Source organism: Camponotus floridanus, unplaced genomic scaffold (genome assembly GCF_003227725.1).
Source record: "Camponotus floridanus strain SB8 unplaced genomic scaffold, Cflo_v7.5 scaffold7, whole genome shotgun sequence".
In the NCBI taxonomy this organism is placed as follows: Eukaryota; Metazoa; Arthropoda; class Insecta; order Hymenoptera; family Formicidae; genus Camponotus; species Camponotus floridanus.
This window is the reverse complement of record NW_020229838.1, coordinates 341,898-364,682: the sequence shown is the minus strand read 5'-3', so window position 1 is coordinate 364,682 and position 22,785 is coordinate 341,898. Positions and strand designations below refer to the sequence as shown.

The following is a 22,785-nucleotide window of genomic DNA, read 5'->3' as shown; positions in this document are numbered from 1 at the left end:
CGATGCTGGATGCACTTGACGTGCATGTCTAACTATGTTATTTCCTCGCTCGCGACGTCATCGCCGATGGTAATGGGCGTTGGCGAGGATAAGATTCCTCGCTTACGTAAACGCTTAAGAATCGGGCTAAAAGCCATTCGATTTTCCGTCGGTATTTCGTCATTGTGTCCCCTGTCTTTTTGCAGCACCGACATAATTGCCTTTCTTACTATAAGACGCGTTGTGTCATTTCATTTACACTTTCATTTTATTCTATCTTGAAATCTGCTAATTACACACGTCAAACAAAAAATAACTTTTCTTTGCAAAAAAAACGTTTAACGTCGAATACGATTTTGGCCTCCAAATTACTCTATGATACGTTACATTTAATGTATTTTATCGTAGCTATTGTATCATCATAAAAAAATGATTAATCTTTTTTTAATTCGTTGAACTGTTCTATAATTAAAATAAACATAATTTTATTGCAGCAATTTTTTAAAAATTTATAAGAGAACTCGAGAGACAGATTATTTCTTTTTATATTGTTCATTAATCTCAAAGAACCACAAGTTAGCCCACTACCAAATAATAGTCATCTTCATCGAGTACCGAAAGAAACGTCGCATTCTTCGTCTGTTGAGGAGAGTTCTGCAACAACTTTCTCCCTAAAAACGCTCCTCTTGCACGGGACGATATTTTAAAAATATCTCTGACAAAGAGGTGGGACTCCCGCCGAGAAAGAGACACATAACGTACGTTCCGTCTTTGTGAAGACGTCGGGGCAATGGCCCATCAAGGTCGCGTTGCGATTGCATGCAATGGTTGGACGCATTCCCTCGAGAGGAGAATCGAACCCAAAGTCCTCGCATCAGGTAGAAAAATGCCCCGGCGATCTCGGCTTGTGACCGACCTTCGTGACGTAACGACGAGAGCGAGAGAGGCCGAAGAAGAGGAGCGAATCCGCGCACGCTAGTTCAATTACGCCAAGTCTCGACGAAATTACACATTGCCGGAGGTGTGTATCAGGTACGTTTCAGGCACGAGACAGGTACGGCGAAACGAACCAGCCGATATAATCTGCCATTAGGCTGCCACACGGGGGACTTTACTCGCGATAACGATTAAAATCCGCTTTTTGCTCTTATCTCGCTCCGCCAGAAATTTGCACGCGCACCGTTCGGATGGTAATTTACTCCCCAACTGCAGATACATACGTGTATGTAGTTATTCTACAAGCTACATTCGCCGTTCGAGAAAGTAGCTAGGTATAAGTGTATAAATGTACACCGCACATTTATGTGTTTCGGCCCTGTTCCTTTATTCTGCCGACAAATTGAAATCGATTTTCGCGAAATTTAATATTAAATTTAATCTCGACCCCTTAACAATCTTATTTATATATTTTTCATTCATATATATATTTATATATTTATATATAATATTATATATAAATTATAAATAATATTATATATATTTATATATAATATTATATAGTTATATATATTTATATATTTTTCAAACGATAAATAAAAAATACCTACAATATCTTTAGAAGAATAAATATGTATATAACACTTACACTTATGTCAGTGAAGGTAAATCATGACAGACAAAGGTGTTGAAGTCATCGTGTCTAAAGTTACATGCGGATGTAGACTTTTAAGAAGAAAATGGTAGATCGCGGGGAGCATGTTGGACACGCGCCAACAATTTCATGTCCCACAATAGCAATCTTATCGTCCATTGCTCTCGCGACAGCGAGCCGTGGAACACGACGGCGTTAATTCGCACGAAAGGCGTTGCGGGACGTTGAGTTTTCAGCGTGAAAGAGATCTATCGTCGAGTGAACTCGACGCGTGCTCTTTTTCGGTAAAAATAACGGGCAATTTTTTTCTCATTAGCAGTCGAAGAAACGGAGCAACGAGAACTGGATTCGCGTACGAGCGATTCTAGAAATTATATACCGTAAATTATTATACACCGGAAAATCGTCGAAGATGCAAACGAAATAAAGATGATTTCTCGTGCAAATATACAAGCGAAAAATGTAGAATAAAATATCTTATGCAAGGTTTCGTCTTTTTGCGAAAAACCTTGAAGATTATTAAATATATTTGCATGGATTTCCAATATACTCTTCATAAGTTATAGCGATTTGAGCAAGTTTCTTCTTTTTATCAAATATATTTTTAGCTCGACAAAAAAAAACCGGTCCTTTCCTCTTCCTTTTGCTCAAACATGGTAACTCATTTTAATACGCCACTGACGTAGCGATTGCATAATTCGAGCCGCGCGCGAATTAATTGCATCAGTAGTGAAATAACCATTGGAAGTTAATAGAGACTTTGTAATAACGAAATTTGTACCCGACGTTACGATACAAATTATATACAATTTACAGTACATCGAAATTAATCAAAAGCAGTATTTATAGCTATTGCGGTCAATATTGATGATTTATGACAGCGCAAAAAAAGGTAAAAATTTCACTAATAGGAAAAATATAAATATAACGTACTTCAAGATACTGTAATTAAGAAATAAACTTCTCGTGGTCTTAGGCATTTTATATTTTCGTGCACGATGTAAATATAATATATATTTTGTCCATATATTATATATAATTATTATATAATTATTATATGATTATTATATAATTATTTAATTTATTTTACACACAATATATATATATAAAATAAATACTTTCAATTTTCCCATTATATAGTGAAATAAAGCCTAACCGACTATTATAAACGTTGATGAAATAAGAGTACGGACGCTTTACGATCGTACGGATTAAATTTATGCTGCCGAGGTCTTTGAGATTCGCTTTCGTGACGTGGAGTTGCCTCAATGTCGAAGGCAAGTATCTCGGTACGAGATACTTGGTGCTTGCATACCGATCGAGGACAAGTCGTGACGCGAATCGTGAACTGCCGTCTTAATGACCTTTGTGCGTTCACTCAATATGCTTTCACGACAACGAGAATGATAGTGAACCCTTTGCGCAAAATCGAGTGGCCATGGTGAAAGGGATCTCGTTTCACGTAGCAATCGTGCGTTCTTTTTCGAAAGAAAAAAAAAACATTTACATTATAATTGACAAGATCTTAAAGTCTATTTCCGATGAAAAATGAAAAACTGATGACCCGAGATTTCCCTCGCGAGGGGGATTTCTTGAAAATCAATTTTTTATTCAAGTCACGCGAAAATCATCGGATTGGAAGAGACAACTCTTTGAATTATGTCTCTTCCTATGTTTCGACAAGCGGAAACTCCGGCTACCGAATCGAAAGTCTCGGCGACTGAGGAAATTTCGATCGTGTTCCGGTATACGAGGGATCCCTCGCAATCATGCCATGTCCTTTCTCTGTCTAGAAGACTTGTCGTTTCCGCTCTGACGATCGCGACTTTCCGACTTTCACAGACGCATCCGATAGCAAGAATTGGCTAATCCGGGATTAATGCGAGTCGGGTATGAAGGATCCTCTTTTCAGTCGCGATTTATTAACGCTTCTTATGCGAGTTCTTACGAGGAATTAGCTAACCCAAGATTAATAATAAGGGAAGTGCAATCTCTTACTGCTCGCATGATTTATAAAGTTCTCACGATGACGTGAAAAGGTGTCTGATATAAATTAGCTAAATCGCGACTGCGAGAACTATCTTAAAGAATCGTATCATTCATATTGTAATGTGTGTGATTTATCTCTCGGGATTTCAGAGAAAATGCCAATCGAGATATAAAACTATGTAAATAATATCTACAAAATAAAATCTACAAAACTATGTAAATAATATCTGCAATATCTGCAAAAAGATTCGAAATAATTATTCATATTATTATTAATCATAAATTACTATGTCTAATTTATTAATATAATGAATAATTAAGAACGCAAGCGATTTCTCTATTCTTTTAAAACTCGAAATTTCATTCGCAGAGGATATAAAATAATAATTGTCAACGTTTAATTCAATTTTATCTCCACTCGTGTTGCTTGACTTTGATGTTACGTGACCAACATGTCGCGGTTATTCCCGCGGGTTTGGCGACTGTGGAGCAAAGAGCTCGACAGGGAGACAAATAGGTACGATTTACCAGTGTAGAATGTGACATTGATATTCGGGACGCGGAACGCATACGTAATCCTGAGCGCCGGGGAGGAAGGGTAAGAGGAAGAGAAAGGGAGAGAGGGAGAGGGATAATTTAATGAACGTTGCATCGCGTAAGGATGACTTTTGGCTGCTAGTTTATGCATATGACAACCGTCGGATATTATTCGAAACGCGGACTCTCATGGTCACTGAACGCTTGTCATTAATATCCATGAGTTAAAGCGTATCCGGCTAAAAAGCGTTTTGGCATTGGCCACGTAGAACATAACAATTTACGACTATCGTAAGATGAACGATCGATTGTGTGCAGTCTACACAATGATTTTTCTTTCACAATTTATTTTTGCGCTCCGACTATCGCTCCCCTGAAAGGGGAGATACATTATCACGCATATACATGAGGGGAATTATTCCCTGGAGAAGCGACGCTCGCGTTAATTAGAGAGGGCAAAAATAAAATTAGAGAATAGAATATTTTATATAATTATCATTTAAAATATTAATAGAATTTTAATATTATTAGAATGCAATTTATTATTTCATATTAAATGCAATTATAATAAATATATGTAATATGCATAAATTGACAACAAATCAAAAAGAAAATATCTAAGGAGAGTAATAATCGTTTCTCATATTCTTTCATGCTCCATTTCAGCCTCAAAAATGCTTTCTATCCACGTCCATTTAACTTTATTTATTTCTTAAATTTCTTATAAATGTATATCTTAAAAATTAAAATTATATTTAGTCAAAAAAAACTATGGAAATACCCGACTATTCCCTCTTCCTTAAGTTTGAAAAAAGATACATATACATTAAATTCTTTTGCTGTAATCTCGGCCGTGTGCGTTGTAATTGTGCGTAATCCGATGTAAAGAAATGGACCATATCGCGTCCGGTCGTATTTGAAAAGTTGATCGCATACGATGTTACAATCGCCATTTAAAATATTCCCATCTAAGTGGACTAGTGAAGCAATCGCCGAAGCTCAGCGGAGCGCGCATAACGCGCGCCATTACAGGCCATGTACAGAGAAAGAGAGAGACGAACCATGGATCTAAATTGGTTTCGTCAATATCCGCTGATCTGTTTGTCCGTGCAACGTGCGGTGCACGTGCACCGATCGACAATTCGCGGAACGATGAGCGGGTGGCTACGCGAGGCGCAAGTAGCTCGAGCTACGAAGCGTTAATTTTAGCAGCACCGCCGATAAGTGCTCGGGCACCGATCCGCAATTCCGCGCCAAATCACAAGACACGATATAAAAGAAGCCGAGAGCACCGAGGGAATCGAGATTTCTCGGCTCTACCTCTTATAATTTTTTTTCATAATTTGAAATTTTTCTTGAAGGGAGATAAGAAGTTTTTTCTGGGAATGATGTATAAGCTTATACGATTCCTTATATGTAAGATTGTTAAATATAGAATTAATAAAGATAATCAATAAAATAAAAATGTTAGACTTATATGTCTATGAATTTTATACAATATTTTATGTAAAATTAGGGAAATATTAAAATCCTAAAATTAGAAAAATCCAATATGTATTATAAAAATTGCAAATCCACTTAGGATATATTTCGGAAATTATATGTAAATTGTGTAAATTCAAACGCAACAATATATAGAAAGAAATAAAATGGCCAATTGATTAGCCATTAAATTATTTTAACATAAAACGTCCCGCTTTTGCCACATTATTTTCAAATAATAATTTTTATTCGATCGATTTAAAGTAAACAATATTATATATAACAATATCATAATATTTATATATTTCTGTATTTTTTAATAAGACGCTAAAATAAAAAATTGTATCGAAACATAAATTAAAAAATATAATTTTCTTTTTCCATTTTTTCTTTTCCGATGCTCTCAATTCATCTCTAATTTTTAATCGCTCTTAATTGGACATCTCGAAAAGCGCCTCGACATTTTCGTTGAGGAAGAATCGACTGGAGATCAGTTGACGAAAAATAATAAACGGGCAGAAACGGGACAGTCCGTATAATCGTTATTGCACGATCTTAGCTCCTCCGCGCATCTTGATTGCGACTCGCTTTAAACGCAACCCGAAACTGTGTTCAAGGAATCGCGACATAGTGTCTCGGTGGAATCATCGAGCGCAAAATTGAAGGGGGTCCGGGACTCCGCCTTAATTCGGGGGCCCCTTCGGAGGCGCGCAATCTTCGCCGAGTCGCGCCGGCTTATTGCCGGCCAAGATATACGGCGGCGCCTAATCATTATCTCGCGATTTTGCAAGAGAGCCCGCGTTATGCAATTTAATGACGACCCTCTTTAATTCCCGCTTCGATTCGTTGCCGCGCGGGCGCGAATTTCGCATGCGATTTGTGGAATCGCGGGAATCGTCCGACGATTTCGCGCGTTCGTGAGAGAAAAAAGATTCACGCAAATTAATCCCTCCGGCGATATGGCAATTTCGCGAAATGACGACCCGCCCATATTTCCTCTCAATTCAAACGCGCAGTCCATCTCATCTATCTTATGACGTATTGTACTCATTTGGAAAATGGATGTCGATTCCATTATCCTTCATCGAGTCTCCGGAGATTTAAATTCGATAGAATGTATCAATGGCAACCGTATCAATGGCGACCGTGGAGGAGCAAAGCTCGCATACAAATATATATATATATATATATATATATATATATATATTGTTTATATAAATGTCATTTACAAATTTTACATATGTATAAAATAATATATATAAAAATTTATATTATATATATTTCTTTACAGAGTATTTCTTAATAAGTGCGAAAAATTTGAGAGGATTCTTTGTCGAAAATTAAAGGGGGTTTTTCATATAAACATATACTCCTACATTCTTCTCTGTAGAGTTACACTCCTCCAAAAAAAGGGATAAAAATTAGGTTTTTATTTTTTTCTCAAAAAAAATGAAAACAATTTAGAAAAATTTGGAACAAGTTAAAGAAATTGGGTGGATATTTTTTACTAGCAAAAAGGTTATTTATTAATATTTTTAAGCTTATTGTTATAAGAGGATAAAATTAGTAACCCCCATTCAATTTTTTATTAGAACTTTAATGTTTATATGAAAAACATTCCTTAACTTTCGACAAAAAATCATCTAAAATGTTTCGTACTTATTGAAAAACACCCTGTATAATTTGTAAACATTTATAAACAATTTGAGCAAACGATACATGCGTCAACTTTACTCACCGGAACAGTAGAGGAAGGGTAGATTTTTATTCCAGCGACGATCACCGGCGATATGACGGAGGAGCTGATGATTATGAATGCGATAAAGCGAAGCACTCTTCGAGGAAATGTCGTTGGCGCGTGCAAAAGCAGCACTCTTCGAAGAAATCACGTTGAAAGGAACATTCGCACGCATCCGAATGATTCGAGACGTCACGTGACCTTTGAAATATCAGTGACGTCACAAATCGCGTCGTCTTTTTTTCTGAAAAGAATCAAGATACATTTCGCAGTCGCAATTGTCTCTATTATGCAGAAAAATCTTACGCATGAAATAATAGATAATCGTCTCACGCAATTTGACGTGTCCTTTATGCAAGCTTTTCGATAAAACTCGATCGATTTACGTGATTCAATGATGACTCGATCATCTCGCTTCACGAGAAACGCGCGGTTTTGTAAAACAATTTTTTTACTGAAGATAATTAAACGTTCGACCACGAATAAGCTACTTTCGCGACCATACTTGAATAGTGTCGCTATTAAACTGTACTTTTTCAAGTTTTACCTTTGTCTCTCACCTTTGTTAAAAATCTGTAGAAATGTTGTAGCAGGAGCGATGTATCTCGTCTCTTGAACTCTCCTCGCCATGTTTGTTTCTGCCGGTAACGTTCTTCTGTCAATGTATCCATCCATTGACAGATGTCGCTAAAGACCGGGGGACGATCTTATCGACGGAAAAACGAAAGGATTCCGTAAATACCGATCTCCCTCTCTCTCTCACGCCCCTCCGTAATTGCTCTGTCCTTTTCCGTTGGAAAAATTTCGCATGACTTTTTCGGAGACGATTTTATCTGACACTTGATCGGATCGCACGTTGCTCCCATTATTACGCTCAGATTCAGATCGTACGAAAAGAAAAAGAAACGAATATTACACACGCGTATCGGGAAAGAGAGAGAGAGAGAGAAAGAAAGATACGCGTCAAAATCCGTATTTCTATATCAAATGCATTTCTCGTAACCTTGCGGACGTAACCTTCAAGCGTGACAGTATCTTTGACTTATACCCAGACAATACGGCTCTTTCACGGTCGATAGAACGCGCGAGAGGATGCCGGCGCCAAATTCCATCAGCGTAGCCGTAATATGTTCCAGTAACATGAACAGGAGCATGGAAGCACATGCTTTCCTAGGGTAATAATGCGGTCAACTTGTCAGAGCAAGGGTTAATCCATTAAAACGATTAATTAACCGGATTGTGTGACGACACCCTCTCTTGTAGAAAGGGAACATTTTTTTGCATCCAGGATTATCAAAATATTCATTCCTGAAATATTCATTCCTGAAATATTCCTGTGAATCATAGAAAACACGCAGACTTTAATGGATTAAGCACAAAGCTCACTTTCTATGGTAAATGGAGAATATTATTTGAAAATATGATTATGTATTTCAGCAAAAAAGGGTTCAACGTGAAATCATTTGGAACTGGCGATAAGGTCAAATTGCCTGGAACTGCTCCGGATCGTCCTAATATCTATGACTTTGGTACTACGTACGATGAGATCTATAATGATCTCTTAATGAAAGACAAGCAATAGTATCCTTTGCAAAGAGAAAAAATAAATAGATAAATAAATAAGCTTCTTGATATTTCTAACACATTTTACACAATATAAATGTATACATCATTTTGTATTGTTATAATATAAATCTATGTTTCTCGTTATTTTTGTAATTTATTGCTATTAAACTGTTAATTTTCTTTTGTATATATGACTTTATATATTTAATTTATATATATATATATATATTTCTTCATTTCTTTATATAATAAGAAGCTTGTGATTTGAAATTATCAAAAGTTTTTTAAATTGCTTCTCTCAGACTTTACACAGTTTGATAATAGTTTTATGAAAAAGAAAATTCCTTAACAATTAATGCAGTTATACACAAAATGGTTTATTGCACATGTTGGATCGGAATCGTAGAATAAAACCTAGACCAGAACGATTTCAATTGTCCAAGGATAAGTTTGACATTTTAATTACATGTGAGGAGCGCGTGTATGATCAAGTAATTGAATGTATGGAATCTAGGACTAAGGAAGATAATCAACCGGTGCATTTAATTAATATCGATATTCAGGATAATCACGAAGAGGCCACAGTAGGATCGTTTCTTATATGCGAACTAGTAACAGTGGTATTGTTTTTATCGTACATTTTTTACACGTTCGAAAATTTTCTCTTTAATAATACATTCTCATATGTTTCAGTTGGCGAATAGCGAAGACTTAGATAATGACATAGACGAATTACTCCACGAATTTGAGTCCAAATTTGTAAGGACAATATTGCATACCGTGCTCTTTTATTGAAAATCCGTCACGAAAATCATCAGAAACCTGGTGTTCATCGAACCTCAAGCTTAATTATAAGAGAAATTAAATTATGTGTATAACATCTAAATATATATACATATATATATATCGCGTATATATTCATCCACCAACTTGTGTGGATTGAATTCTAATTCGAATGGGGGATTCCGCTTGTGCTTCCTACTTAATGAACGATTCTTTTCGCGGAATTGTACTGTCCAAATCGCGATATTTACAAAAATATCGTCAAATTGGCATTACATTATGATTAATCGGAGTTTGTAGAATGATATCGAATTTTGTAGACATATACAAGACGAGAGGATATTGATAGTGGGGATAAAAAGGGAGAGAAATAAGTGAAAGAATATAAAATACAAAATACTTAATTTTTCAGCATATGTATATACAAGTATGTACACGTACGCATATCGTACATGACTGCACGTGGATTACAAGTCTGTAACGTGCGTATATGTTTGCATGCCCGTATATGACAGAGTCAGTTGTAAAATTTACAAAGAATAATAGATGGAAAAATAGTGCATGGACGTGCTACTTTTTGCACTCAGTGTTGATCGAGATGAGCGTACAGCCTTCGGGTTTTCTCACGTTTATTCTTATTAACATGTTTATTAATCATCTTCCAGGGTTTTTTCATTTTATCAGACTGATTATCAGTCGATTCCGTTAAACTGACCGTTGATCCCGCGTGCCTGAAAACATTAATTGTACCGATTAAATGAATTTTGTATATGAAAATACACACATCAAAAAGATGTTCCGACAATTGTACATATTGTATCTCAATTGCATGCTCATTCGGATTTTAGGATTTTGGATTTAGATGCTCCGCATTGATCGATCTTGCAAATTATGACTATTGTCGCAAACTATTATATATATATATATATATATATATATATATATATATATATACATACGAGCGATTACAAATAAAACGAACATTTTGACATTACGTTATTAGGTGTTGTAGTACAGGTCCACGGCGTCCCTTCATGTGTGTATCCTGGAAAAACTTCCGATCCAAGTTGTTGACCGTTATTCCACATCCTTGATTTACGCGAGCTGTTCGGGGCGGTATGTGCTTGTTGGCGGACAAATTTCGATGTCGCGGTGGGAACACATGAAAACATTCTTGTTCAAGCGTCGGCGGTGCGACACAATACAATAATTTGCCGTTAACAAAATCCTTCAAAATGTATCTCGCTGAACGCGGATTATCCGGCTGACCGTTCTGTGTCATGAAACCTCTATTGTCTGCAACAAAAATAGGATTTATAATAGAAATATATGTATCAAATTTGATATTGATATGTAAAAAAATAATAATATATAAAAGAAGATAGATATACTCTGTAATATAAATGTATAAAAATAATTGAACATGTAATTTTCTTCAATCTTTGTTTACTGGTAATTTTATAAAAGATTTACGTACAACCATGCGCGTTCAAAAGCTCTTCCGCGGTCGGTGGGCGATTTGGATCCTGTTCTTCTGTTGGGACAGGCAACATGAAACCGTACAGATCTTCTAGAACGTGCCTAGGTATCAATGTAGCCAGTAATGTAATTGCTGGCACATGGTCCCGCATCTGATCGATTGGCAATATACCGTTCAAGATCATATCCGCTTTCGTGCAAACAAAACTCGGCATCACCAAGCCCGGACAGTCGCACAACAGCAGATCCTTGTCCAGATACAATGTCTGAAAATGCTTGGTCTTGCCCGGTGTGGCTGACACGGAAACCTTTTTATTCATAAGCAGGGCATTGATGGTAGAACTTTTGCCGACATTTGGATACCCCACCAAGCCGATCGTCGTCACTCCGTTTGTATACGTTTTATCACCGCTGTAAATCGTTTTAAGTAATTTTATAAGATCGTCCCTGTTTAGTAATTTCGGCGAATTGATTATTTTCTTTGTTTCCGAGTCTGTTGCGGAGATTTTCAAATTTTCTAATTCGTCACATTGTTGAGCTTCTATTTGTTGCTCGCTATTATCAGCTTTTGTTTCTTTAGGTATATCGCATGTGTCGATGACACTATCGTCCGCGCTTTCATATTCCGATTCCGACGCAGATTCAGACTTCGCCGACTCATCTTCATTCTTATTCTTATTATCGGAATGATCGCGATTATCCTCATCAGTCGATCTCGCTTCATCTTCATCCTCTTCTTGAATCACCGGTTCCTCTGACGCTAACGTAGCGGAAAAGAAGGCTACCCGTACATTTATATCTGTAAAATATTTCGCCCACGCTTGTCTTTGCTCGTCCGTTAAGAAATCTGCCTTATTGAGGAGAATCATGTTCAATTTGTTGGAATCAATCTCCTTAACATAACGCTCCAAGTCCTCGCAACGGAAGAGAAGTGGATTGCGCGCGTCTACAATTTGTATCACCACGTCGCTGCGCTCTACGACACGCCACAATTGTCGCCAGAACTCTAAATTCTTCTCGTAAGGCGTCAACATCAAACCCTCCACTTCTTGCAACGCGGCCAAGTGACGTCGCCACTCCAGGAACGCTTCTTTTTCGCGTGTCTGTAACTCGTGGGCGTTGATAGAACTGTCCCATTTCGGTCTCCTTGGTATCTTGACGGAATCTTTATTTTCTTCCTGCTTTTTTAGTACTGTTTTTATTACGTCTTTCGAGAGCAAGCCATGATTGTGAGGATTCACGAATTTAACATTTAATTTCTCCGCGTTAAATTCGGTTCCCGCCAGCTCGGCAGTTGACAAGAAATCTTGGAACGAGTTCTCCTCCGTAACCGACTGCAAGTTGAGTCGACCCCAATCATAACCGTCATTGATCTCCGAGGTATGGAGCTACGAAAAACAATTATAAATAGTAATTATCAGTCGGAGACAAATTAATCATAGCAACGCTAGATTGCATCATATTGCATGAAACTTCTTTCAGACATTAGTTTTAATGTTATTATAATTGCGAATGAAAACGCACGTGACATACTCGAGGATGAAAAGGTTAAGTAAAATCACTCATCTTACCATAGACGATTCATTGTTTCTCTTGGCTCTTGTAGGTCCAAATCGATCTCTAATCAAGGATTTCCCTAAATTATTACCTCCTCCTTTACCCTTTTTACCCATGATTTTCAGCTAATGATGTTTATTGTATAACAGCTGATGCACAATTGGTTTGTTTTAAAAAACATAACCTCAACCGGACAGCAATGGATCTGTTCGTGTTATTTGCACTTTTAGCATTCAGATTCTTTGCTTTCTCTCTCTTTCTCTTTCTTTATTTCTCTTTCTCCAAAAAGGATGTACATATTTGTTTTATTTATTTCTGAAGATTGTAAGCAATACATTTATCTATTCATTTTACTTATATTTTCATGAATTTTCTGCATTTGAAATGAAATAGATGCGTTCGAGAGAAAGAAAAAAAATCTGAAAATACAAGCGAAATAAGAATAGATATAAAATTTGTCCTTCTCTGATATAGATACATTACGTTATTCTTTCTATAAGAATAAAAATGATATCAGCATGTATATTCAAATGCTGGAGAGAGAAAAATGTGCAGCTGCAATGAATAAACTTTTAAATGCAAACAAGTGAAAAGGCGGGAAATTTTGATTCCAGAATAATGAGAAAAAATCAATATCTCGTTCTCTCTCTTATATTCGTTCGAACACGAGTTATCAGTAAAAAAAGCAATTTATTGACAATTAATAATTAACGCAAGATAGATGTATATCCCTTGAAACAATGATGTTACAATTCACCATTTGTTTAGCACGATTACACAATTTAGAATTAATGGAATTTGATTGAAAATACAGATCGCGAGAAGCTAATGACACGCAAATATGATTCTGAGGTTTATATCTAATAAAAATTTATCGTCGCGATTCTAATCATTAGCATGTGTAAATTATTTTCTTTCCTTGAAATTCATCATGATTCGCTAAATTATTATAATTTCGTATCATACAAGATCAGAGAAAATCGATACATATGCGAAAAAGATTTATAGAAACAAAGAATGTTGTATGTCATTTCGTTTTATTAATAATAGATAGATTGTTCTGGCATTCTCTCGCTCACACACATTCCTCGGACAAACAAAAGGACACGGAATCTCAATCGTACTCATTCGTACTTTTATCGGGATCACGCAATCGGCATGCATTTGTCGAACTCTACAAACGCGGAACAGAAATTCCCTTCGCAAGGCAGCTTGTGAACAGTTTCTATCGGAATAATCTATTCGTGTGTTCCGTTCGATCCCTCTCTTTCTCTCTTTAATGCATATTATATTACAATTGTTCGCCTATTTCGAAGAAGGCTGTTCATGCATGGCAGATTCACACCGCACAGTCAATCCGGATCGACTGAATCCGAAATAATTAAAGTCGAAACTGACGATTCGTTTAGTTCTTTCCCAGGGGAAAGAAGATTCATTTCAATAAATCGTATTGAATGAAATCGGCCCAGCATAGGTCATCCGATCGTCATCACGTTCTTTTTGGGCGAATCGTAAAAATATACATGTATATATAATCCATTTGTTATGTATATATGCATATATATATATATATATATATATATATATATATATGTATGTATGTATGTATGTATATATGTATATATGTGTATATGTATATATATACACACTCAAAATGTTTTATTCACACACACGAATACAAGAATTCGCATGTTGTTGCTCAGACGCCGGCTGTCAACACGACATGTATTTTATATACTGACTAATAAATCACCATTGACGTCTAGTTATGATGAATGCAGTTCATTTAATATATCACTTATGTGCCACCCATATAATTGTTTCGAACTTTTTAATAATTGTCTCTTCCTCTTCCTGCTCTCGATTGATCATTGTCGCGTCCTCTACCGCGATTACTATAGTTGTTCCTACCCATGTTATCCCCACCGCGATTCATGCCGCGATTAGGCCCGTTCTTGCCGAAGTTGCCAAAATTCGAGTTGAAATTGTTCAACTGAGCCTGCGGATTCTGGCCACGAAAGTTGGGTCCGAAGCTCGGCCGATCAAAGTTCATCGGACCAGCGTTAGGTCCACGGAAGGCGTTAGGCGGTCCCTGAAAATTGTTGCCGAATGGTGGCGGTGGACCTTGATGATTCGGGCCGAATGGTGGCATCGGACTCGGCCTGAAGTGATTCGGTCCAAAATTACCGTTTGGCGGCGGTCGGAAGTTGGGCCCAAAGCCGCCGGGCGGTGGCGGTCCGTTGGGACCGAAGCCCGGATGGTGCATGCTTGGATGATGAGGCATCATATGCGGCGGTATCGGACCATCTAAACCGGGATGCGGCGGTTTACCTTGCATCCCAGGATGCTGCGCCATTCCAGGATGCGGTACCAAATTCGGCATCGGCGGGGGCATGTTGGGATTGATATTCTGCATGTTGTGATGATTCGCCTGCAGATGTGGCATACCAGCCATGTGGCCATGAATGTTGTTGCCGATGCTACCCGGGCCTAACGTCGCCATGCCGTTATCGCGTTTGTCGCCGAAACCGCCGTAAGTGTTATCCGGTTTGCGTGAGCCATCACCAATGTTTTTCTCGTCATCGTTCCAACGTCCGCCGTCACGATCCCGCTCGTCGTACATATCGTCCATATCCAGCAGCTTCTTAGGCGGGAAACCCATGTTGCGGAAATCCTTATCCGCGAAACTGTTGCCGCGCGACAATTCGTACTCGTTACGCGAACTAGGTCTGCCGAATCTCAGATCCTCGTCGCCGCGACTGCTACTCCTCGAATCTCCATGCGGACCGCTTCTCCTGTGATCTTCATCCTGGAAGGAGTTGGTCTCTGCGGAGTTGGATTTGCCGAATCTTAAATCCGTATCGCTGGATTGCGAATCCTCCGTAATCGGAATACCGCCGAAGACAGGTTGATGGATCTTGGACGTACGATCACTAGCTCCGCCGTCGCTCCAACCGATCAACTGATCGAACTTACGTTTGCCACCGCGATTCAGCGTCTTCAACAGTTCGGGATTCTGCGCGAACTTTGAGCTCGGTAAAGGTGGAGGTAAATCTATGTCTGGTACTTTGGAATAATCGATCTCGCCATCGTCTTGCAGGTACTCTTCGGACTCGTCCACGTTATCCGGTGGACCCACCACGTCTCGTAATTCCTCTATCTCACCGGAAAATACTAATTTGTTTATGGCTTCGGTTCCTTTACTAATCGCCTCCGCCAGTTTTGAATCGGCTAAAAAATACGATTGTAAATTAGTAAATCAATAGCGCATCTTTTCATTTCACCCGCAATGCGTCAAATTGTGCTTCTTCACATGTATTTTTCTAGAAATACACATGCTATGTAATACTCACCTTCCACAGGAATCATTTTTCCATAGAGTATAATGGCATTGGGCGTGACTTCATTCAATGGCACAGCACCTGGTGTAGTTTCTATTAATTGATTAACAAACGCGTTAAGCGCTTCGACCTGCTCCATATCCTCAGCCTCCATTTCATTCCACTGAGCTTGAAAGTTCCGCGGTATTGGTTTGCTATATGGAACTTTTTTGTTGGCAAACTTCTTGCCCTCATCCACGGCATGATCCAAATCTAGACCCGGAATTCCGCCGCTCTTGTCCTCGGATTCACTGTCCGCGTTGATTCTGTCTTCCGGTCCCATACCAGGTATCACTGCCGCTTCATCGGCTAAAAAGATGGGCGAAAAAGATTAAAATATTTTCGTAAACTTTATATAATATATATTTGAAATATCTTTTAATAAAACATTTTCAATACCGATTTCGTGATCGTCAATGCCAGCGGATCCTGCCGGTAACGTATTGAGATTATATTTGTCTCTCATCAGGTCTCCCGGTCTGTTGCGCGTCCAGAACTTGGATGTGTGATCATTACTACCGGAACACAGGATATGTCCCAGCGGATGCCAAGCCAAGGTCCATACTATGCTATCATGCGCTTGTTCTATCGCTCCTACTTCTTTATCCGCTCTGAAAAAAAGATAAAAATTATGCAAATTTAGCTTCGAGCAATCGAGTGATAATTGACACCCTAGCAGAAGCATAAGATGCGTACCCCACGTGCCAGAAGAGTATAGCACCATCACTACCACCACTACAAAAGAGACCCTCGTGGCTTGGATGCCAAGCCACGCTAGATGCTTCCTTCTTATGGCCACGGAACGTCTGAACCTCTTGGTTAAGATTTCTCAAATCAAACAATTTTAAAAGATGGTCTCTGGACGCGGTGACCAACCAGTTACCATTTTCGTTCCACTTTACGTCCATTACAGTCGACTTGTGTGCATGTAGAGTCGCCAGAGATTGTCCTGTCTTCGGATCCCACAGTTTTACCGGTTGCTGATTATCTTTACTACCAGAAATGACTAGACTCTTTTGCGGATGCCAGTGGACGCATTTAACATCCGCACCATGACCTATGGAGAAAAACATTATATGGAATATATTGAATGGATTTTTTATTTCTTAAGAATAAATCGATATAAAGATCAATAAAAAGAAAAATAATATTATGATTTTAAGTACAATCTTTTATCATTTTTTTTTTTAAATAAAAGTTCTTTGAAATGTAAAAAGACTGATACATGTAAAAAATAGCAATGATAAACTAAAAAGATAATAAATATACATTAATAAAAATAATAAATTACTAAAAAAAATTAATAAAATTAAATTAATAAAATAATAAATGTACATTAAAATAAAAATATTTAAGCAATTGAGTAAATGAAAAAAATAATACATTCTAACATTAATAGATAAACTACGAGAAATTTATATACCTCTGAGAATCCGTTCCTCATGACAGCGAAGAAAATCCCAAACTCTGACAGTTCCGTCATCGCTGCAGGTCGCCAGTTTGTGATCCGTTGGACTGAAACTACCCGCCCAAAAAAAAAGAAACAAGTTACATTGGAACAATGCATCGTATATAATACAAAAAAAAATAATGTGTTCATCTTTTTATATTTGTCAATATATTCATGACGTGAAGAGTTATGAATAAACTCAGGCAATTGATTAAATAATACAAGGAAAAAAAGAATTATCAATTTTATCTTACATACATAATAAGATAGTAATTTAATATTTAAAAATAGCTAAAATAATAGAATTTAATTATTTATGAATTTTTATTGTAAAATTCTTATTTTACAGAATTGAAATAACTCTGATATGATAAAAAAAATTTAATAAAAAAATTTTTTTTTAAATTTAATAAAAAAGATAAAGCGATTATCATGTATAAAGAGAAAAAAACACACACATACACACATGATACATCTTACGGACACTGTTACGACATAACTTACTAAAGTGCCTCTAGTAAATTGACTGCTAAAAATCAAACATACAACTGAATATTTATTACCGATTCATCAATATATGTATTATAATTATTACCGCATGCAACGTCGATATATGTATGTTTGTGTAAATTTTATATACATATATATATATATGGAAAAAAAGCAAAATAGAAAGTGTTATCAAACTATTTTTCGGAAATTTTTTCTCGAAAAATTATTTAAATTACATTTCTTTTCCTGAAAATATCAATAAACAGAAATATATTCTATTATATATATATATATTGCTCCGTTTTATATTTTTAAAATTTATATAATTAATATATCTTGAAAATATATTATTTATTATAGATAATTTGCGAGATTTTAATGACATTCTGCATTACATAAATGCAGATTAATGCATTACGTGATGTAAATTAACTGTATTTTAATGATATTTGGGAAGGAGAAAATATTTATATAAATAATATTATCTCTATATTAGATAATATTAAATAAATATCAAGCTATTATTTTTGGGTCACAGCTGCCATTTGATGATTCTTCCTACTTGTTGTTTGCTGATATGTATCGAAAGCATTGTACGCGTGAAGAAGCAGAAAAAAGAAATGCGAGCAAGTGTGTACACACAAGAGCAGTACACATATGTAAGTGATCTGTATATTGGTCTGAAATAACTTCGAACGTATGTAAATAGAAAACACATAGCTGAATCTTACAAATGCGCCATCGAGGAATAGACAGAGATCAGTATAATAAAAGGAATATCTTCTTTATATGTATAAATATGTATTTTTTTTAAATAAACAAAAAAACATCCGCGACAGTCATATCTGGCACTCAAATAAGATCCCATTGTTTTGTGTATCGGGCAATGCGTGCGAACATAGTTTCATCTTGGTGAAACTGAATATTATCTTTTGATGCCACATGACCACCGAGTGATGTATTAAGAGCGATATTTTTTTTCAAAATTTAACGTTTATTGCACAAAAAAAATGGCCGAAGTGTACATGAATTATATATCATCTTATCATTTGTCTCTGTTACGCTCTCTCTCTCCCTCTCTCGCTCTCGTTCTCTCTCTCTCTTTCGTCTGCGAAAGGGCACAAGTGACACAAAACGAAAGATAAAATATTTTATTTTCATAGCCATGCAATATAATAATGTGACGTCTTTATTTAACTTTATTGAAAAACTTAAACGATATAAAGAAGGAGACACAGGATATTTCATCTTTTATTTATCATTATATAGGAATCTCGACTAGGTTGCCATATATATATATATATATATATTTCTTTTTTATTTGTTATTCTAAAGCATACATCTTTGCCGAATGAATAATCTAGCCACATAAACTCCTTAAAACGAGAGCCGTAAGGACCTAATAGCATTATATGATAACTTAATTAAAATTTGTGCGTGCCACTTTTCAATATGCGATAAGCGCATTACTAATACTATATGAATAGAATAATAAATCGAAAGTTAGGTCCCTAAGACTCTATAAATACAAATCATAAATTATATATCGATACGCGTAATGTAATGTACGCAAAAAAATTTACACTATCCTCTTGTGTTATCAACTTCTACATCACGATAGGAATATTTACTTATTAAATTCAGCAAAATCATTGAAAATTTAATCTTAAACCGTTGCGTTTAAAAGATATGATTACAGCATAATAGAAATATTTTTTATTACGAGAATTATTTAAAAAAAAAGAAAAGATTGGAGTTTGACTCTTTAGATTTTTATTTTTCCATTTTGAAAAGCTCTTAATTCGGCAAAAGATATCGAAACTTTTTTTATGTAAAATCTAATCAAAACGTTTCAATTAGTATTTTTCATGAATATGGTTTATTCCACATGATTCATGATGCGCGAATGCTATATTTCATGTAACTATCCAATTCTAAAGGCTGTTAAAAATCACCTGTGTACCCATACAAGAATCACTATTACTCTGCCAGAAATGGCACAAAACCAGAAAAGGAATAAGAGAATAAGAGTCACGTCCAATGTCCTAACTACAGCAAGGATGGACGGATCATCGGCAACAGTGGCGCGAGAGACGTAAGGACTAGTGTGGTGGATGGTATACCTGAGTCCTCTAATCGCTTCTTTGTGTGCTTGAAACATCTTGACGTTGTTCATGTTGCTCTGCCAATATTTCACGTAGCCTGCATGGTCCCCCGTTACCATCCAGCTCTCATTGTGCGACCATACCATTGTCCTAACAGGGCTGTCGTGTGCCTAAACAGAGAAATTAATTTCTCCCGTCAAAGCGCAAATGACGATAAAAATTGTTTTCTAAAAGTATATATTTGGATATAAATATCTACAGAATATGATTATTTAGCAACATTGAATAAAGAATTATATTCAATTTATTTCAGAAAGATAATCTCACAATTATTTTCAATTTATCTTTTCAATAAAATTAAAATTTTCTATATCTTACAAAATATTTAAAGACAGAGGACTTAAAATTCAACTCTCGCGAAATGTTTTAACATACAAAAATATATATACACATATATAATTTATATTTTAAATATATTTAATTTGCTAATAACTCTAGCAATTCAAAATATAGTGGTATTTCTCTCTCTTTCTTTCTTTCTAATACACATATATAATATACCTGTAGAATAGTTTCAAAATTGAAAGTAAGGCCGTTCCACAATGTGAATTCTCCACTCGAAGCACCAGTGACAAGACGTCTACCCTCTGGTGTCCAGGCCATACAAAAAATTGGACAACGCATTTTATTGGTAGCCGTTTTTACGAACCTCGTGGTAACTGCGTTTATTGGGTTGTCCATATAACTTGGTGGAGGGAGTAAATCAGGATAGTATATTACATCTGGCTGCAGTGCACGACGATCCCTATAATCTCGCTGCCATACGCGATGCTGTAAACATTCAAGAATTTAGATACAAATTCGAGAAAATCATTTTGACAAATTTACACCGCAAAATATATGCATGTATTTACTTCTAAGGTTTTGATGATGGAAGAGTTGTAATCGACAGTCTTTCGCATAACAGATTTCCTGAGTCTTTTTCCATCAAACTCATCCTGCAGAGTATCTTGTCCCCCAGCAATGACTTTTGGGGCATGATAAGGTCTGAATGGTTTGAAGAAACCTCGACTGCCTTCTCTGTGATTCGGATAACGGTGCTGATAGCTACCAGACGTATTTATTGTAGTTAAGTTCGGCGGTGGTGCCGATAAGTTTGGAGTTGTAGGCGGTGGCACAGACATATTAGGTAAGCTTACAGCAGGTGGCGGATTTGCAAATTGAGCATTTGCAGCCATGATGAGAAGATGTACTTACGCAGGTACAGAATAATTTCAATTAAACTTCGTCCAACTTGTATAAACAACAAGGATCAGGCATGTTTTATGCCTGTAATAACATTACGACATTAAAGTAAGTAAATCCATCCTTGCAATACAGCCTGTAAAAACAAAAAAAAATATTTCTTTTTATTATTATAAATATATATTATAAAATATCTCATTAGTCTTTTTTATTGTAATAAAGATTCCAATAATGTGTTTATGAAAGGCACAATAAATTGTTTAGTGTGTTTATATTTAATTATATATTAAATTACTGTATCATTTAGATATTTGCATAAAAATCAAATTAACCAATAAAGCAACACTAATCAAAGCTGATATAATCATAGATTATATATTTTATTAATAATTTGATCTTTTTCGATTGCCTAAAGTTGCTCCAACATGATCTTTCAGTCACATTAAATTTGCTTTGATTTGTTTTAATTACCAATTATTTTTAGCATATAATTTATAAAGAAAAAACCCTATGTTAATTTGCCACCATTCTTCGCGAACGAATCATGATTCAATTATGGAGAAAAATATATATTTTTTTATAAGGAAATTTATCTCGGTATATTTTTTTCTAATGAAAAAAATTATTAATCGAATAATCAATTGACATATTGAAAATCGTGTAATAGTAGATGAAAGTACGTACACGTCACTGCTCCACAAAACACGTTGGACCGATGAAAGTATACAAATGACGAAGATGCACGCGAGACAACGTGAAATTCCGAAGACTCTCAGTTCCTCATCGAGACTCTATGTAATCGGGATGAGTCGCTGTAACCGGGACGAGAAGTTCCTCCTGTTGACGCGACGCGGAACGAGAACGTACACAACCACCAGTTCGCCGCTTCCGCGAAACCTTCCGCCTCCGAGACGGCTTCTCGGGCGTCGCTCGCGAACCGTTATGCGTGCTCGACCCCGGATCCGCGGAGAGAGGGAGGGCTCTCGGTGAAGCGGGACGATTCAGCGGAGCCAAGAGCCGGAGCCAAGCTGGTTTCTCTCGGTAGCCAGCTAACAGCGTGTAACAGACGAACCGCGAGAATGTGTGCCCGCCGCGAACGCCATTACTCTCTTGCTCTCTCTTCCTCTCTCTCTGGGCGACGACATCCGTCACTTTGGCCGCCACTTCCGCCGGCGTGACCAAGATGCGAGACTCGCCCCGGGAAAAGTTACCGCTAGGGTTCCTATAGAAAGATTCTAGTTGGCGCTCGTTTAGCGAATCAGCTGTACGCGTCGGGTGGCATCCGATTGACCACATCGCCAATTGGCCAATTCAAAATAGAACTCTCTGATTGGTCAATAGGTGCTGGTTACCCTAGGCACGGGTCAATATGATTGGCTGTGGTCAATCGCGACGTGGTCAAACGGAACACT

The 22,785-nt window shown here is 36.7% G+C and overlaps 3 protein-coding genes across 4 annotated transcripts; 1 reads left to right on the top strand and 2 right to left on the bottom strand.

Moving 5' to 3' along the window:
* Nucleotides 1-8,100: 8,100 nt before the first annotated feature.
* LOC105254796 (RNA polymerase II subunit A C-terminal domain phosphatase SSU72) lies at nucleotides 8,101-10,484 on the top strand. Its single transcript, XM_011263698.3, has 4 exons — nucleotides 8,101-8,491; nucleotides 8,754-8,897; nucleotides 9,244-9,502; nucleotides 9,576-10,484. Exons 1-4 carry the CDS (start codon nucleotides 8,409-8,411, stop codon nucleotides 9,675-9,677), a joined length of 588 nt encoding a protein of 195 aa, XP_011262000.1. The 5' UTR covers nucleotides 8,101-8,408; the 3' UTR covers nucleotides 9,678-10,484.
* Nucleotides 10,213-12,935, bottom strand: LOC105254795 (large subunit GTPase 1 homolog). 2 transcript variants are annotated; one of them, XM_011263696.3, is made up of 4 exons: nucleotides 12,716-12,930; nucleotides 11,143-12,532; nucleotides 10,661-10,961; nucleotides 10,213-10,396 (listed from the first exon to the last, which is right to left on the bottom strand). In XM_011263696.3, the coding sequence occupies exons 1-4, from the start codon at nucleotides 12,815-12,817 to the stop codon at nucleotides 10,249-10,251; spliced, it is 1,941 nt and encodes a 646-aa protein (XP_011261998.1). In that variant the 5' UTR covers nucleotides 12,818-12,930; the 3' UTR covers nucleotides 10,213-10,248. The 2 variants fall into 2 exon arrangements, with proteins under 2 accessions (XP_011261998.1, XP_011261999.1); XM_011263697.3 differs by having other exon boundaries at nucleotides 10,227-10,396; nucleotides 10,648-10,961; nucleotides 12,716-12,935.
* Nucleotides 12,936-14,324: 1,389 nt separating this feature from the next.
* LOC105254794 lies at nucleotides 14,325-22,595 on the bottom strand. Its single transcript, XM_011263695.3, has 9 exons — nucleotides 22,058-22,595; nucleotides 21,043-21,509; nucleotides 20,690-20,959; nucleotides 20,147-20,298; nucleotides 17,505-17,602; nucleotides 16,778-17,138; nucleotides 16,481-16,692; nucleotides 16,055-16,390; nucleotides 14,325-15,932 (listed from the first exon to the last, which is right to left on the bottom strand). The coding sequence occupies exons 2-9, from the start codon at nucleotides 21,364-21,366 to the stop codon at nucleotides 14,533-14,535; spliced, it is 3,153 nt and encodes a 1,050-aa protein (XP_011261997.1). The 5' UTR covers nucleotides 21,367-21,509; nucleotides 22,058-22,595; the 3' UTR covers nucleotides 14,325-14,532.
* Between the last annotated feature and the right edge of the window lie 190 nt (nucleotides 22,596-22,785).

What these genes read in the sequence shown, in the direction of transcription:
- LOC105254796 (XM_011263698.3), top strand. Translation starts at nt 8,409, where the DNA reads ATGCCGGCGCCAAATTCCATCAGCGTAGCCGTAATATGTTCCAGTAAC. An exon ending in GAAGCACATGCTTTCCTAGG is followed by an intron (nt 8,492 to 8,753) that starts GTAATAATGCGG and finishes TATGTATTTCAG; the next exon opens with CAAAAAAGGGTTCAACGTGA. An exon ending in TTAATGAAAGACAAGCAATA is followed by an intron (nt 8,898 to 9,243) that starts GTATCCTTTGCA and finishes CAATTAATGCAG; the next exon opens with TTATACACAAAATGGTTTAT.
- LOC105254795 (XM_011263696.3), bottom strand. Translation starts at nt 12,817, where the DNA reads ATGGGTAAAAAGGGTAAAGGAGGAGGTAATAATTTAGGGAAATCCTTG. An exon ending in GCTTTTGAACGCGCATGGTT is followed by an intron (nt 10,962 to 11,142) that starts GTACGTAAATCT and finishes TTTTTGTTGCAG; the next exon opens with ACAATAGAGGTTTCATGACA. An exon ending in GTACTACAACACCTAATAAC is followed by an intron (nt 10,397 to 10,660) that starts GTAATGTCAAAA and finishes TAATGTTTTCAG; the next exon opens with GCACGCGGGATCAACGGTCA.
- LOC105254794 (XM_011263695.3), bottom strand. Translation starts at nt 21,366, where the DNA reads ATGGCTGCAAATGCTCAATTTGCAAATCCGCCACCTGCTGTAAGCTTA. An exon ending in TGAGGAACGGATTCTCAGAG is followed by an intron (nt 17,139 to 17,504) that starts GTATATAAATTT and finishes TTTTCTCCATAG; the next exon opens with GTCATGGTGCGGATGTTAAA. An exon ending in CATTGACGATCACGAAATCG is followed by an intron (nt 16,391 to 16,480) that starts GTATTGAAAATG and finishes CCATCTTTTTAG; the next exon opens with CCGATGAAGCGGCAGTGATA.